The 12,408-nt window shown below is 43.8% G+C and overlaps 1 protein-coding gene across 2 annotated transcripts; it reads right to left on the bottom strand.

Annotated features, from left to right (window-relative positions):
- Positions 1-46: 46 nt before the first annotated feature.
- Positions 47-3,854, bottom strand: LOC121808240 (protein decapping 5-like). 2 transcript variants are annotated; one of them, XM_042208632.1, is made up of 8 exons: positions 3,504-3,854; positions 2,674-2,774; positions 2,420-2,491; positions 1,484-2,344; positions 1,085-1,147; positions 760-960; positions 562-672; positions 47-468 (listed from the first exon to the last, which is right to left on the bottom strand). In XM_042208632.1, exons 1-8 carry the CDS (start codon positions 3,670-3,672, stop codon positions 307-309), a joined length of 1,740 nt encoding a protein of 579 aa, XP_042064566.1. In that variant the 5' UTR covers positions 3,673-3,854; the 3' UTR covers positions 47-306. The 2 variants fall into 2 exon arrangements, with proteins under 2 accessions (XP_042064566.1, XP_042064567.1); XM_042208633.1 differs by having other exon boundaries at positions 766-960.
- Between the last annotated feature and the right edge of the window lie 8,554 nt (positions 3,855-12,408).

The raw sequence follows: 12,408 nt of genomic DNA, 5'->3' as shown, positions 1-12,408 counted from the left end.
TTAATTCGTTCACCATAAAAGTACATACTGATCAACCATTTAACACTGAGGAGAAAATACTTCAATTCTTCATTACCTTGCAGTATAAATACATCTCCTATAAACGATATGTATATCAGCAACTAGCACCACCTCTACTCGTAGCCTCTTCAACTTCATGTCGATGAAAATGGGAAGGATTTAACAAAAGAGGAAGATCAACGACTCTTATCCCATCACCCTAAGTTTAACAATCACAATCACAATCACAATCACAATCACAATCACAATCACAATACACAAAAGTTTCTACACTGATCACGGTCACTAGGAAGCTGGACTCTGCATGCTGCGCCCGCGCCCCCTATTTACATATCCATAACCTCCTCCTCCTCCTCTTCCATAGAAAGACCCACGATAACGGCCACCACCACGATATGGTCCCCGGCCTCCTCTACCAACTCGATACCTTGAATATTCTCCAAATGTCTGCACACAGCAATAACATCATTGAGAGCCTATTGCATAAACCAAAAAACTAGAAGATAGATAATCAGGGTTTGGACATATATATATGTATACCTCTGTGTCTAACTTTATTTGCTCCGAATATCTTGTCCTTCCACGATTAGGATCATTATTCAGGGCATTGGAAGAAAGGGAGTCAAAGAAGTCATCCTTATTGTAAATAGGCTGCAACAGCCAGAAACATAATTCAGCATTAGCATGAAATCTTTTACAAATTGCTGGGTATCAAGTTGAGCATTGACTAAATTTGACCTTGACCTCAATATTAGGCAATTCAACATCATCCTCATCGTCTCGATCTTCCTCATCACTCCCATCACCGTTTCCTTCTTTATCCTTTGATTGCGACCTATTACCTTTTCCCAGATGGCCCCAAACTTCATCCTTCTTGAATTTCTCATTCATTGCCATAAAATCAAAATCTTCAGTAAATTTCATAACTGGCCGCTGGTTCTGCAAGGAAGTAAAATGCTCTATTATGAAATCGTATAACATTTACAAAGGAACCAGTAACAAAGCATAAAACAAATTAATGCATGTATGTAATTGTAAATATGCATGCAAACAGAGATCTTACCCCAGATCCTCTTCTGCCACGCCCTCTGTAATTGTTACGCGTGTAATACGGGCCTCCATTTGGCTAAGGGAAATAAAGAAGATACAATATTAGCTCCTAAAGTGTAGTAGTATCAGATATTCATATCAATTTAATTGTTCATAAATCAAAACAGGATAAGAGTATCCAAGTTAAAAAAACATTATGATCTACTACCCAACACCAATCGACTCTCCAATTATTTTTACTTCAGTTCCAAACTCATCTTTCTACTACCATTTAACAAGGTTTCAAATACGGAATTCTAATTGAATCGCAAGTTTTATACATATTTCTCAGACTTTGCTCAAAACTAAAAAGTACAAGTAATAGTTAGGAGAACATTTAACTGAGATGTATAGGAAAAAGAAGATAACCAACCTTGTGTGCACGAGCATTTGGTGGCAATGATAATATAGGTGGTTGAGCTTCCGCTGCTACAGGAACTACTTCCACATCCTTATGTATTGTTTGTAAAGATTGAGGTGCAGAAGCAGTAGATGGTCCAGACTGTAACAGATGCCCTGGGGTTATCAAAGAAGGTGGTGGAGTCTCATTTCGACCGAAACCAGATGGCCCAGCATTAGATGTTACAGGCTGAGATATGGTCTGCTCAGGCACAGCTGCGGGGACAGGTACTACGCTCTTGCTAGTAACGGAAGTTGTTCCTGCATTGTCAGGAACAGAAAATGGAGCCAATGATGGCAAGCTAGAGCTCAGCATTGATGTAGAGATAGCAGAAACAGGAGCCTTGTTTGGCAACAGATTGGCCATTGTTTCAGATGCTGAAGAAACAGGTTGCATAGGGGGCAGATTTAAAGACAAAGTCGATGAAGGCATGCTAGAGGTAAAACTAGAAGAACTTGTACTGTTAGGAATAAACGAAGAATGGTGATCAGGCACAGTAGAACTGGGCAGGCTAGATGCAGCTATTGGTAAAGATGAATTGAAAGCAGGAAATTGCATCTGTTGCATAGATGGAGTAATTGACATGCCCAGAGGCGGCCGAAGCAAGGACTGTTGCGATAGTTGTGGAAGAACATTAGGTGTGCCATAGAATCCCTGCCAATACATTGGCATAGTTAAGCCACTACCATTTGCATTAGGTGGAGTTGGGCCCCAAGAATTCAAATTTGACCCAGGGAGTCCCATTGGTGCAGAATGGGGACCAAGATCTGTTAGAGACCCACTAGGACCTGTAGGCAAGCTTGTAGGTGGGGCTGTCGGACGTAGATAATGCGACTGCATAATAACTCAGACTGATTAGAGTAAATTCTTTCATGCATCATATCAAGAAATACATTGCGTACTACATGCCTGAATGATTGCAGGATCACTGTTAATGGGTGGTGTAGTCTGAACTGGAGGGGAAGCTTTGACCTGCAAATCCTGTGGAAATAGACAAGTAAAAACTTTGGTCTGAAATGAACTGAATGAGGATATGCAATTCCCACATACAGCAAAAGTAATGGATGAGGAAATAAACCAAAAATGAGTCTACTGACAAAATGTGCCAAATTAAAGGTTGACACAATATAACAACTTGAGATGAAATTATGAGATGAAGGCACCTTAATATCAGTTCCTCTAAACAGTATGTATTCATAAATTTTGTCGCTAGGAGGGACTTGAGGTCCATCCTTTTTCCGTCCTTCTGTTCCAAATGATCTCACTGCAACAATATAAATAAAGATAATCAATTAATTATTTAATTCAATATGAAAAATATGAGCAAGGAACAAGTTCGAGTACACTACTAATCTCATATACAGGCATGTAAATGAAGCCTAACATAAACAGTCAAAATTGATAAAGCCCATTCAACAAGTAAGAAGCAAGAGCAGTGTTGTCAGTTGAAACGCCACCCTAACTATCAATAAAAAGTTTAGGATCTTCAAGTCAAAACATAAAGCATCCTTGATTTCTGACAAGTACCTTAAGAACACATATTTTGTAAAAGCATAAGACAAAACTCCAGCTACTTGGTTATATATGCACAACAATGAAAGGTTAGACAAGTTAGTGCATCAAAAGTGTAACTACAATTATTCATCATTTGACGATATGGAATACTCATTATAAGCAATGACTAGAGAATTCAGAAGCTGAATTGCGATAAACATCTATCGACTTCAGACACATCTGACAAAAGCAAACTCTCTCGAGGATAAAAATGAGAATGCTGGCAAATGCGGTGAAAACCATATGCTATTCAATATCCCACACGGAATGTAAAAATTCCCAAAGTTAAACAAGCGAACGATACAGGTATTGAAAGAATAGATAAGTGGTGATCAAACCAAATCCAAATTACCGGTAAATGAAAATTTGAGAAACGCATAAAATAAAAAAGTTGGACGATTTCTGCAAATTAAAAAATAGGTTCTTCATTTGCTCTCACCGTTGCGTAGGCCGATGCTGGACTCCTCAGTGTTGATGTTATACAGTATACCTTCGTATCTGATCTCACTCTTCGAAGTCAAACTAATCAAGCTGCCGATGTACGAATCCGCCGATGCTCCGCCGACGCCAGATCTACCGCTCGACCCCGCGGTTGTAGCCTCCGCCATCTTCCAATTCTTCTGCTGATTCTCTAAATACTGCCGGTTATTTATACAAATAAACAATCATTCGCCCATATATGCAAATTTCTTTCTAGAAAGACAATTTTCTTCCATCGTTTTTCCTATCAATAAGTTAGGGTTTTCAGGATTTTAATCTCTGGTTATTCAATGGATAGACATTTATAAATTGTATAACCATATTAAATGGGGATGTTTTAAAGAATCTGAAATAGTGACGGATTACCTTTTGTTAATCGGTTTCAATAACTGAAATATCAAAATAATAATAATATTGGCTAATTACATGTTTCATACAAAATGTTTTACCTTTATTTCAATTTAATACAAAAATATTAAGTTTACGAATTTCATACAAAAAGTTACATTAGTATTTTAAACTAATACATTCTGTTAAATATTTAAACACTATTAATTAGTTTATAATTTGTCCAACTTATCATCATAATAAAAGAATAATTAGAGATTTAATACAATTAATAACTCTAAAAAAATAACAGTCAATACCAATTCTTTCAGCAATTGATCGAGGTTTAAAAAATTATGTCTCTCGATATACTCAATTTTTTTATTGTATCCTTTATAGAACACAGTATAAAATAAATCCATATTTCATCTTTACAAAATGGCTAATTTGAGCTTCTAATAGTCAATAAGTCAATATTTAATTTTTACAAAAAAATCAATGTCTTTTTAGTTGTATTCTCCATTATTACATGAGAAAGTTTCGAAAATAAAATGCAATACGCTAATTTGATGGTGAAGAGCGGTGATTTTTTTCTGTGTTTTTCATTTTTGTGAGTAATAAAGATAATTGTGTTTGAAATCATTAAAGATGTAATTTTTTGTACAAATTTGAAACATTGATGAAACTTTTTGTATGTATGATGTAATTGGAAGCAACGGTGTTAGTAGGGATTTAACGGAATGTATTAATTTAAAACAATAATGTAACTTTTTGTATTAAATATATAAACTTAATACTTTTTGTACTAAATGGAAACAAAGGTAAAATATTTTGTATGAAACATGTAATTACCCTTAATAATACTCTCACCTTCTAATATTTAAAGAGTCATTTTGACGCACCAGTTTTAAGAAATTGATTGATTTTGAGAAGAAAAGTAAATTAAGAAAATAAGTAGATAGGAGAACCATTTTTAATAGTTTAGTTATAATGGATTGTGATCGTAAAAAGATAATAGAATATGGAATCTGTATATAAAAATGCAAAAAAATAGTATATGTCATGGATAACGTAAAATAGTAGTAGTAAAATATTTCTTTAAATAGTGGGCAGAGTATTATTAAATCGGATTGAAGAGCTTGATATTGTAAATTGAAAAACGGTATCAATATCTGTTATGACCAAACAAAATTTATATTTTTATTTATCTCGATTAAATCAGATTGGATTTGGATAGTATGTTGTGTGGGACAAAATAATTGTTGTTTAAAAATTATTTTGTTGAATGTGAAAAGTAGTCATACTTAGAGCATTTGTATTGCAGTTCCACCCGGGACGGCTGCCGGGTACGGCTGCAAGTGGAAAACGAGAGGGCGGCCCGGCAAACCGCCTCTAACGCGGCCAAAACGCCGACCAATGAACCTATTTCCCTTTTTTGTTTTTTATTAATTTAAATAACTATTTTCTCCATAAATATCCACATTTCTTTCTCATTTTCACACCTTACTCTCTCTTTTTACACTTAATGTTTTATCTATCTTCAAATTCTTCGGAAATGGGTCTGTTACGAATGCATCCACACCAACCCCATTGGACGTGAGTGTAGCAGGGGAAACGGCTGGCGAGCAGTTGACGGAAACGCCAGCCGAGGACGAGGAGCGAGCACCATCCGAGAACGAGGAGAGAGCCGAGGACGAGGAGCGAGCACCAGCCGAGAACGAGGCCGAGAACGAGGAGAGAGCCGAGGACGAGGAGCGAGCACCAGCCGAGAACGAGGAGAGAGCAGAGAGAGACGCGGTGCCGAGCAGGAGCTTGAGGCCAAGAGATCGGTTGAAACCTCCCAACCGATTCCTTTGATTAGTTAGAGTCTTTTGGTCATTTAATTATTTTTGTTATTTAATTATTTTTGGTAATTAGTTAGTCATTATGTAATTAACGTTTTTATTATTTTCCGTCGGGTTTTCTTTGTTGGTTCTTTCCCGATGTAGTTAGGATAGGTCGAACCAACCCTAGGGTCCATAGATTATAAATAGGGCTCTTCATTGTTCCGAAAATCTTATGAATGAAGAATATTATTTTGCCCAAGAAATTGCGTAATACTTTGAACCTTTGTATTCTGCCGACGAAGAGTGAATCTTCGCGCCAGATTTTGTTTCAGCCGCCGATCTTCTTGTTGAAGACGCCGGAACGAGTGTTACTTGGTGGAATTGGTCAGGATATTCACGTTAAGAGCAGGAGCCTCTTAACAAGTGGTGCTTTCATCCCGTACTCATGGATGTGTTGGACGTCAACAACCCGTCTCGCCCGCCGCTGACAGGGGGCAACGCGACGGAATTGGGAATCGGCTCATCTCGCCGCCAATCTGGGGTTGTGATTCGGGAGAACGCGGGTCAGCCGCAGGAGCAGGCGCGCGGGGTTACTCGTGAAGGGGACGTCGACCCTTTCAAACTAGGGTTTGATCGAATTATGTCTCGTTTCGATCAATTGGAGATGCGTATGGATAATTCTGATCGTCGGATGGATAATATGGAGGGTCGACCCCTACAGGAGGATGATCTCTCGGTTGAGGAGTCCGATTCCGACGATCGCGAGTATCGTTCTTATCGCGATCCGCACGGCCAGCCCAAGGATTGTAAACCTAGACGTCAGGCAGGTTATCGCGGAGGGCGACCGCCACGGGGCGGGCGAAAGGACGTGTATAGAGGGCGTGATTCTTATCGACGAGAGGAGGGAGCATCGCCCGATACACGCCCGCGGCGCACGACAAGTTGGGACCGGCCCTCTGCGCGCCTGAAAGGGGGCCCTACTCGCCGCCCAACGGTGTGGGACAGTCCCCGACATCGGGAGCAGGGTGCTTGGAGACATGGAGGTGATGACAACACGGGCGTCACTATGCGGGCACCGCACTTCGACGGCTCAAATGCGACGAATTGGATATCACGCGTCGAATTTTACTTTAATCACAAACTGATGCCCGAGGAGGACAGGCTACATTACACAGTTATGTTATTCGAACCTCCGGCGGCAGAATGGATTTTTAACTATCAGAAGAACAATCCCTACGTTACTTGGCCCGAATTTTTGGAGGACGTACGTCATCGCTTTGATCCTCAGAGTTTCAAGAATTATACGGGTCCCCTTGCGAAATTGGTACAAACGGGCTCTGTTACTGAATATCACAACACCTTTGAGAGGTATTTGGACAGAGTCTAAGGTCTTTCGGACGAGGCATTGATCCCAATCTTTATTGAGGGTTTGAAACAACCGCTCCAGGAGACGGTGGAGTTGCAACAACCGCAATCACTAGCCGAGGCAATGGCGCTGGCGCTGCGGTTGGGAGCAAGTCAGGAGCAGCGCGCGCAGCAGGCTGCTGCAACCCAGAAGCGGCAGTGGCAGAACAGGGACTCCCGGCTCGCTGCGGGGGCCCCGACGACCAGCTCCGCCCCACCACCGACTGGGGCGCCATCGACCAACACTCGCTTTGCTCCAGTCAGGGTTTCGCTGGCTGAAAAATCGGAGAGATCGAGGAAGGGGTTGTGTTGGCATTGCCCCGAGAAATATACCCCGGGACATGTGTGTGCGGTGAAATTGTTGTGTTATGTCGGGGAGGAGGATGACGAGGATACACGACCGGATACCGAGTGTCAATTACAGGATGATCATGTTATCACGGCAGACCTATCTCACCTGCATTCGTTGAATGGGAACAGCCGGTCTAGGCCATTTAGGGTGACAGGAAACATTGGATCAACGGAGGTGGGCGTACTTATTGATACAGGGAGCACCCACGACTTCCTGCACCCACGAATTGCGGAGCGCCTCCAGCTCGCTTTGACACCTATTCGACCCTTTCGGGTATACGTAGGAAACGGAGCCTCGTTATTATGTGCCCACGTGTCTCGTCGCACGAAGTTGACTATACAAGGTGCTCAGTTTTTGGTGGATTTGCACATTCTGGAAGTGCATGGAGCGGATGTGATCCTAGGGATGGACTGGCTCGAATCACTTGGCAAAATCTCGGCGGATTTTGTTGGGAAAACCCTGGAGTTCCGACGGGGAGAAGATGCGATCGTGTTGAAGGGGGATAGACCGGGACCGCAGCAGCTGTCCTTGAATTCATTGATGATGCTGGCAGCTCACTCTCCATCACACGAATTTTATGAGATTGTGCCCTTCGATTCCGAACCGGGGACAGGCGAGTTGTTATCCGTCGAACCGTGTTTTCCACCTGATCTACCGCCACAGTTTAGAGCAGTATTGGAGGCTCATCAGCAGGTGTTCGCGTTGCCAGTAGGGATGCCCCCTAAGCGAGCTTTCGATCATAAAATCCATTTGCTCCCCAACACCAAACCAATTAACGTGCGTCCATACCGTTACCCTTACTTTCAGAAGAACGAAATCGAGCGTCAGGTTCAGGAGATGTTAGAACAAGGGATAATACAGAAAAGCCAGAGCCCTTTCTCGTCTCCAGTATTGTTGATTCGGAAGAAGGATGGTTCTTTCAGGTTTTGCATAGATTATCGTACCCTGAACTCGGCGACTATTCCGGACCACTTCCCGATCCCGACCGCGGATGAACTATTCGATGAGCTAGGTGCGGCCAAGTTCTTTACGAAGTTGGACTTACGTTCGGGATATCACCAAATTCGGATGAACGGCGAGGATATTTTTAAGACTGCATTCCGCACCCATGATGGGCATTTTGAATTCCTGGTCATGCCTTTCGGACTGACGAACGCGCCGTCCACGTTTCAGGCAGCCATGAACGGAATATTTCAGCCCTTACTCCGAAAATTCGTCATCGTGTTCTTCGACGATATTTTGATATACAGTCCGTCTCTGGAGGCCCATTGCGAACACTTGTCCGAGGTTCTATCCTTACTACAGTCCCATCAGTTCTTCGTAAAGTTGACGAAGTGCGTGTTCTGCAGCACTACTGTCGAGTACTTAGGCCATCTCATTACGGAGGGCCTCTTGAAGGCGGATCCGGCGAAATTGGAAGCTATGACCGCTTGGCCTACCCCGCGGTCGGTCAGGCAGTTACGTGGATTTTTGGGGTTGACCGGGTATTATCGCCGCTTCGTCGCGAACTACGCCATGATTGCAGCTCCCCTTACTGATCTTTTAAAAAAGGACGCCTTCGAGTGGGATGCCGGGGCAGCGGACGCCTTCGAAGCTCTCAAGTTAGCTATGACGTCGGCGCCGGTGTTGAGTCTGCCCGATTTCTCGAAGCCATTTTGTATTGAAACGGATGCCTCCGATGTCGGCATTGGGGCAGTGCTCATACAGGATGCTCATCCGATCGCCTTCTTCAGCAGGAAATTGGGGCCCCGTCGACGAGCTGCTTCCACTTATCACAAGGAGTTATTTGCTATTGTGGAAGCCGTCCAAAAATGGCGCCAGTACTTGTTGGGGAGGGAGTTTGTAATTCGTTCCGATCAAAAGAGTTTGAAGGAACTGTTCCAACAAGTTGTTCACACGCCGGATCAGCAAATGTATGTCCGGAAGTTGATGGGGTACAAGTTTAAAATTGAGTACAAGAAGGGGATATCGAACAAGGCGGCTGACGCTCTGTCGCGTCGGGAGGAGGGGGTCACACCACCGGGTGAACCGGAGGCTTCTTTAGATGAAGATGCTGTCGCGGGAACGGCGCTGTTGACGGCTGTGGCCCATCCCCTACCGCGCTTGCTGGAGGTACTTCGCTCCGAGACAGCATCCTTTCGCGATTTGGTGGAGCTGGCGGCGAAAATAAAAAAAGGCGAGGCCCCAGCGCACCTTTCATATACAGATGGTCTGATCTACTTTGGCCGCCGGGTCCTTGTCAGCCCGTCATCGGCCATGAAGAGGTTGCTGTTAAAGGAACACCATTGTACCCCACTCGCAGGCCACCCCGGTCATGAGCGTACGTTCCGTTTGTTAGCTGCGGGGTTCTACTGGCCCAAAATGCGGAAAGAGGTGCGGGATTTTGTAGACGCGTGTGTCGTCTGTCAATCTACGAAGTATTCAACCCAGAAACCGGCCGGCCTGCTACAACCGCTCCCGGTCCCGTCGCAGGTTTGGGACGATGTCTCCATGGACTTCATAACGGGTCTGCCGCAATCCCGGGGATATACGACCATTATGGTTGTGGTGGATAGGTTGTCCAAATATGCTCACTTTGCCGCTTTACCCACTCGGTTTGACGCCCTGGGCGTGGCGCATCTCTTCGTCAATACAGTGGTCTGTCATCACGGATTTCCAAGGACTTTAGTGTCGGATCGGGACCCGGTTTTCTTGAATTCCGTGTGGGAAGGAATCTTGCGACTTAGCGGCACGAAGTTGCACTTCTCGACGGCCTATCATCCGCAATCCGACGGCCAGACGGAGAGTCGGAATAAGGGACTAGAGCAGTACCTCCGCGCATTCACCGCGGACCGCCCCTCGACGTTGTCGAACTTCCTACCTTGGGCCGAATTGGCGCTGAATTGTTTTCATCATGAGGGTCTCGGGACGTCACCATTCCGTGCTCTGTATGGCCGAGAGCCGCCACCCTTGATTGCTGCTCCCCCGTCGGCCAAAACCCCTCCAAACGTGGCAGATTTGATTAAGGAACGGGGTGCGCTCTTGGTGGAGTTACGCCGGAACCTTCAGAGGGCACAACAACGGATGAGAGCGTCGGCTAATAAACATCGCCGCCACATTGAGTTCGAAGTGGGGGATTTCGTGTGGCTGAAACTGCAGCCGTATCGTCAGCACTCGGTGGCAAAACCGGTTTCGGCTAAGTTGGCGAAGAGATTTTATGGACCTTTTGAGATTCTGCAGAAGATAGGTCCGGTGGCGTACAAGCTGCGTCTTCCCGAGGGGAGTCGGGTGCATAATGTTTTCCATGTTAGCTTGTTGCGCGCTTTCGTGGCGGGGGATGAAGTGGTTCCTCTGCCCGACAAGTTCAGCGGGGTCAGACCCATTGCTCATCCGGTGGCCATTTTGGAGTCTCAGATTATGTGGCATGAGGGAAAGGCGGTCGAGCACGTGTTGGTGCGTTGGTCGGATGGAACGGACTCACCCTCGTGGGAGCCGCTGACGGAAGTCCGCAAGCGATTTCCAGATCTCCCCCTTGAGGACAAGGGTGCTGCTAAGGAGGGGGGAGTTGTTACGAATGCATCCACACCAACCCCATTGGACGTGAGTGTAGCAGGGGAAACGGCTGGCGAGCAGTTGACGGAAACGCCAGCCGAGGACGAGGAGCGAGCACCATCCGAGAACGAGGAGAGAGCCGAGGACGAGGAGCGAGCACCAGCCGAGAACGAGGCCGAGAACGAGGAGAGAGCCGAGGACGAGGAGCGAGCACCAGCCGAGAACGAGGAGAGAGCAGAGAGAGACGCGGTGCCGAGCAGGAGCTTGAGGCCAAGAGATCGGTTGAAACCTCCCAACCGATTCCTTTGATTAGTTAGAGTCTTTTGGTCATTTAATTATTTTTGTTATTTAATTATTTTTGGTAATTAGTTAGTCATTATGTAATTAACGTTTTTATTATTTTCCGTCGGGTTTTCTTTGTTGGTTCTTTCCCGATGTAGTTAGGATAGGTCGAACCAACCCTAGGGTCCATAGATTATAAATAGGGCTCTTCATTGTTCCGAAAATCTTATGAATGAAGAATATTATTTTGCCCAAGAAATTGCGTAATACTTTGAACCTTTGTATTCTGCCGACGAAGAGTGAATCTTCGCGCCAGATTTTGTTTCAGCCGCCGATCTTCTTGTTGAAGACGCCGGAACGAGTGTTACTTGGTGGAATTGGTCAGGATATTCACGTTAAGAGCAGGAGCCTCTTAACAGGGTCAAAGTGCTCAAGCAGCGTTTATGGCTTATGCATACGCATTGGGGTGTGATTCGAACGATTCGAAAACTTGGATTATTCCAAAGAAAAATTCCATCAGGAGACGAAGCCAATTGCTACTGACACTTTCCATTTGTAGGTTGAGCTCGCTCGCTCGCTAGAACAAGATGATCGAGGAGCTCAAGAAAAAAAAGGATTTTAGTTTTTAATTGTAGATTTTAGATTTAAAATAATGTAATTTACAATTTCAAGTAATTTGAAGTAATTTTTCTTTTTTAAATGATGGACGTCAAATTGAGTTCGGCCGATAATGAGGTTGAATATATTGCACGTATTGGGACTGAAATGACAAAAACTGATGTGATAACTGAAAAAATAGAGCCTAAATTTTTTGGGTGCATGGCAGATGTCTTTATTCAAAATAAATTGTTTGTATGATTTAATATTATGGAGTACTTTTTAAGTTCGATTTTACATGATGGTTTTTTATATTATAGACTAGCATTGAATAACTGTTGCAAAATAATATTTGAGGTATAATTTAAATGATTAAAGATTTTCTCATACATAAACCTAGTTTTTATATGGAAAATGATTATTATGACATTATCACCCCTATACAAGAATCGTTTATCAATTCAGATTAATCTATCTATAAATATATAAAGGCTAAAGCCATAGTTTTTGGCTAATCACTTTGCCGCCCACTTTAATGATTTTTC

The sequence above is a fragment of the Salvia splendens genome, chromosome 6, assembly GCF_004379255.2.
Source record: "Salvia splendens isolate huo1 chromosome 6, SspV2, whole genome shotgun sequence".
Taxonomy (NCBI): domain Eukaryota; kingdom Viridiplantae; phylum Streptophyta; class Magnoliopsida; order Lamiales; family Lamiaceae; genus Salvia; species Salvia splendens.
Note: the sequence above shows the minus strand (reverse complement) of the source record. Positions and strands in the feature narration are given on the sequence as shown.

Coding starts and splice junctions, on each gene's coding strand:
- LOC121808240 (XM_042208632.1), bottom strand. CDS start 3,672: ATGGCGGAGGCTACAACCGCGGGGTCGAGCGGTAGATCTGGCGTCGGC. Junction 2,775..3,503: donor CAGCATCGGCCTACGCAACG/GTGAGAGCAAAT, acceptor ATATTGTTGCAG/TGAGATCATTTGGAACAGAA. Junction 673..759: donor TGCCTAATATTGAGGTCAAG/GTCAAATTTAGT, acceptor TGGCTGTTGCAG/CCTATTTACAATAAGGATGA.